Here is a 4,331-nt window from a genome sequence, read left to right as displayed (position 1 = left end):
AACATACTGGGTGTATGGTCGGCTGTGTGCGATTTTGCGAGTGTGGTAAAATCGCATAACAGCAAAATCGCATAACAGCCGAGCATACACCCAGCAGCGCTGCTGATGCCTGACCGGTATGTGGAATGAAGTGGGCGGGCATCAGGAGGCCACTATGGCACGGGGCAAGCACTATAGGCAGTCTATCTGAAGTGTACCTGGCGTATAAGACGAGCCCCCACTTGGAGGCATATTTTTCAGGGCCAAAAAATCGTCTTATACGCCGGCAAATACGGTAATTTACAGATATATGAAAGCTGGCAATAGTAATAGCAAGCCACTTTTGGTTATTCAGCAAAATCATAATTAAAGCAATATTTTGAGAAAACTCATCGGTCAGTACTAAAACAGAGGAGAATAAAAAGGAGTAAAAATTTAAAGATAGATTAGCTAGAAAATAACTGCAGAATTCAGGTTTAAGATGTGAGGACCACCCTAGCTGGTTTGGCTCAGTGGATAGAGTATCAGCCTGCGGACTGAAGGGTCCCGGATTCAATTCTGATCAAGGGCAGATGCCCGGGTTATGGGCTCGATCCCCAGTAGGGGGTTATTGGCTCCCCAGGAGGCAGCCAATCAAAGATTCTCTCTCATCGTTGATGTTTCTATATCTCTCTCCCTCTCCCTTCCTCTCTAAAATCAATTTAAAAAAAAAGAAAGAAATACATCTGAGGTTTTTTTTAAAAGAAACACAACTGATTTTTTTTCTTAAAAAAAAAAGGTGTGAGGACCTACAAAAAGTGTGGTGGTATTGAGAAAGAGAGGGAAAGATAGAGGAATGAATGATACATATTTTAATGAAAAGCCACAGGAACAACACATGAAAAAAGGAAAAAAGAAAAGCTTAGAAAGGAATTATCTGGGAAGATAAGAATTTCTGGTTAGTTTCAATGTGATGAGTACCAAAAGGAAGTGTTCTGGGACTAAGATCTAGGTGATAAATTGAACCTAAAGACATACATTTTAATCACTGATTGCCAACTTTGGTTATTCTAACAAAATGCACATCATTCACCTTTTTGCTCGCTCTAGGTCGTCATTGGCCTGCTCCAGCTCTCTCACATATTTATGCAACTGCTCCTTAATGGCTCGAGTCTGACTTAAATCATCTTCTAATACTGAGACTTGCTTGTAGCTCTGTGCATATTGATGTTCTAGTTTCTCCTAAAAGCATGGATATAGGAAAAAAGTATGTGTCATTAATATGAAGTTTTCTTTAATGAAGGATGCAACCCAAGTTAAAGAGGAGGGAAAATCTAAAGAATTCACCCACAATCCAAGTTGATGGCACCCCTTCTCCTTTTTACAATATTTAAAAACAATCACACATTCATTCCAAGTGACTTAACTCACTCATATAAGGTTTAAATAGTCACCCATTGTCCTCTCAGAAATCTAATAATGGTCTCTCTGAAAATAGTAAAATAATGAAAACCCTAAACATGGTGGGGGAACTTCTGAGTTCTCAGGCTACATGCAGTTCAGGGTGAGCACAAAGAAGTAGACTGACAGAGTTCAAATTCCCTACCCCTTACCTGCCCATCCCCACCTTCCCAAACCCACCTACTCTCCAGACACGGAAAGTCTCTAAGCATCTGGCTAAGGCAGGTGGTTAAAGAGCAACAAAAGCGGCTAAGCCTTTTACTCCTAAAAATTCCTTTTTAGAAGGCAATTTTTAAATCCAAACTAAACTCTAAAACTAAAGGGACTATGAATAACAATGAAATAAATGTGTATATTTCATACAAATATAATTTTTAAGTCCCACAAAATGAGGTGCCTTATCAAAACAATCAGGCAGCTTCTGAAAATTATAGGGACTATAAAAGTATATCTAGGAACATGATCACTAAAACACTGGTGGCTACAGACTTTCTAAGTGAGCTCCTAAACTCTAAATCTCCTCTCCCTTAGTTCCAAGAAAGAAAACAGTTTGACAAAAATTCACTTTAAGCCTCCTTTTATATTTTTTGTTGTCAGCTGCTCTTAAACTCCTCTTAAAAAAGTACATTTTTCATTTTAATAAAACCCAGTACATTAGACACCAGGCTCCTACTGCCACAATTACCTTTAATGCTTCCACTTCATATTTTAGTCTTTGGTTATCAGCTTGCAAGTCTCTATTTCTTTGTTCAGCCTGTACTAATTGTGCCTCCAACTCTGCTTCTAATTCTCTGCTTCCTTCCTGAAATTCAACTAGCTCATCCCGAGCTTCCTGGAAGCTAATAAAAAACAAAGTGGGAAAGATAAGTTGTAGTTAGTAGGAACCATAAGGATCATCTTAAAGATGATTACATACCAATTCACGAATTTATGCCTGAATGCCATGCTATAATAAAATATACTAAGTAATAAAGACAATATTTTACACATCTCTTACTCTATATTCAAGGCTCAATGAAAATGAGTTATAGGCCCTAAAAGGACTCACATTTTATACACTCACTTAATCCTATATAATAAAAGCCTAATATGCAAATCGACCAAACGGTGGAACGACTGGTCAGCAGGGGGCGGGGCTGGCGAGTGGACAGCACCAGGCCAGCCAAAGCAGGTGCCAGTGGGCAGAGGGAGGGGACAGCGACTGGGGGGGAGGGGTGGTGACCAGTGGTGACGGCGCGGTGGGGGACAGGGCCATAGCTGCCCCCTAGGGGTCAGTGTGCTCCCACAGGGGGAGCGGCTCAGCCACAGAAGCCGGGCTCATGGCTGGCAAATGCAATGGCGGTGGTGGGAGCCTCTCCCGCTGCAGCATTTTGAACCATTGTGTGCACAGTCCAACTTCATTTCTTTATTGTTATATGTCTTTGGGAAAACCATGTAATCATTTCACTATAAAATAACAATGGTATCCTATATAATAAAAAGGTAATAAGCAAATCAACTGAACAGCAGAACGACTGCTCACTATGACGTGCACTGACACTCAATGCAGGAGCTGCCCCCTAGTATTCAGTGAAGACAGGCTCATGGCTGGTGAGCACAGCGGAAATGGCAGGAGCCTCTTCTGCCTCCATGGCAGTGCTAAGGATGTCCAACTATGACTTAGGCCCGCTCCCTGCCATCAACTTGACATCTCCCAAGGGCTCCCAGACTGCAAGTGGGCACAGACCAGGCTGAGGGACACCCCCTCCCCCGAGTGCATGAATTTTCGTGCACCAGGCCTCTTGTGTATTAATAAAGAAGCAATATTGCAAATTGGTTTATTATTAGCTAAGTTTTTCAATATAATTGGTTTCCTTTGTAATTCTATTATTTAATTTTATGCATTTAAAAATATTATAAATAAATAAATAAATAAATAAATATATTATTCAAGAAGGGGTCTGCAGGTTTCTCCAGCCTATTAAGGAATCTATGGCACACAAAAAACAAGAACCTCTGCCATAGCCTGGCTAATGTGCCTCAGGGGTTGAGCGTCAATCTATGAACCAGGAGGTCACAGTTTGATTTCTGGTCAGGGCACATGCCCTAGTTGTGGGCTTGGCCCCCAGTAAGGGGCGTGCAAGAGGCAGCCAATCAATAATTCCCTCTCATCAATGATGTTTCTATCTCTATCCCTCTCCCTTCCTCTCTGAAATCAATAAAAAATACATTTTAAAAGAAGATAAAAAAGAACCCTGCCATAGACATCCACCTTTTATATCCATTGACACAATATAACTAGCTTCAACAATAGCAATGAATTAGCAATAAAAGGTTTAATAAGACTTAGAAAACTCTGTTAATCAAAGTATGAAAATGTATATTTATTTTAGAAAAATTCCATTTTAAAACGAAATTTAAGCCAAGTCTTGGTGCTCACAAGATCATGTAAAAATTCTCCCAACTAATTAAAATAATTGAGATTTTATAAAATGCTCCATACACCTGAAGCTCTTCTCCCCTCCCTCAAAGCTTTTCTGGCTGCAGACACTGATAGTGTTTGCCTGAGGAGAACTCAGGTCTGCTGTCTGAAGTCTCAGACAGCCTATCAGAATCTCCAAAAGACGGAAATGATGAGGCAGCAGTGCACCCGCAGCAGGCCAAACATGGCCAATTAGAATAATATGCATAAAAGGATGTAAGCTACCAGAAAAAAAAAAATCAGTGACACTAAGTTTTCTTATTATTTTAATAACTTGAGTAATATAATAAGGATTTATGGCATTTTTGTACTATTTAAATACAAGCAATATTATGACTAGCTCTAGAATTCCAATCCGAAATCTGAAACTCTTAATTTTAGCTTTATGTTTAAAAAAACACACATGCTAGAGATGGTGCATTCCAAATGCCCTCCCCTCTTCTGAGGATGT

General features: G+C 40.0%; 1 protein-coding gene across 1 annotated transcript in view; it reads right to left on the bottom strand.

The window, feature by feature from the left end:
- Positions 1-2,275, bottom strand: part of NDEL1 (nudE neurodevelopment protein 1 like 1) — a gene marked incomplete at its 5' end in the record, with an annotated part of 25,587 nt that extends 23,312 nt beyond the window's left edge. Inside the window, 2 exons of the mRNA XM_015562534.1 lie at positions 1,052-1,200; positions 2,105-2,275. Of these exons, the coding sequence (XP_015418020.1) occupies positions 1,052-1,200; positions 2,105-2,275 (320 nt within the window). The remainder of the gene's footprint in view (positions 1-1,051; positions 1,201-2,104) is intronic.
- Positions 2,276-4,331: the final 2,056 nt, after the last annotated feature.

Source organism: Myotis davidii, unplaced genomic scaffold, assembly GCF_000327345.1.
Source record: "Myotis davidii unplaced genomic scaffold, ASM32734v1 scaffold37, whole genome shotgun sequence".
Taxonomy (NCBI): Eukaryota; Metazoa; Chordata; class Mammalia; order Chiroptera; family Vespertilionidae; genus Myotis; species Myotis davidii.
This window is presented reverse-complemented; position numbering and strand designations above follow the sequence as displayed.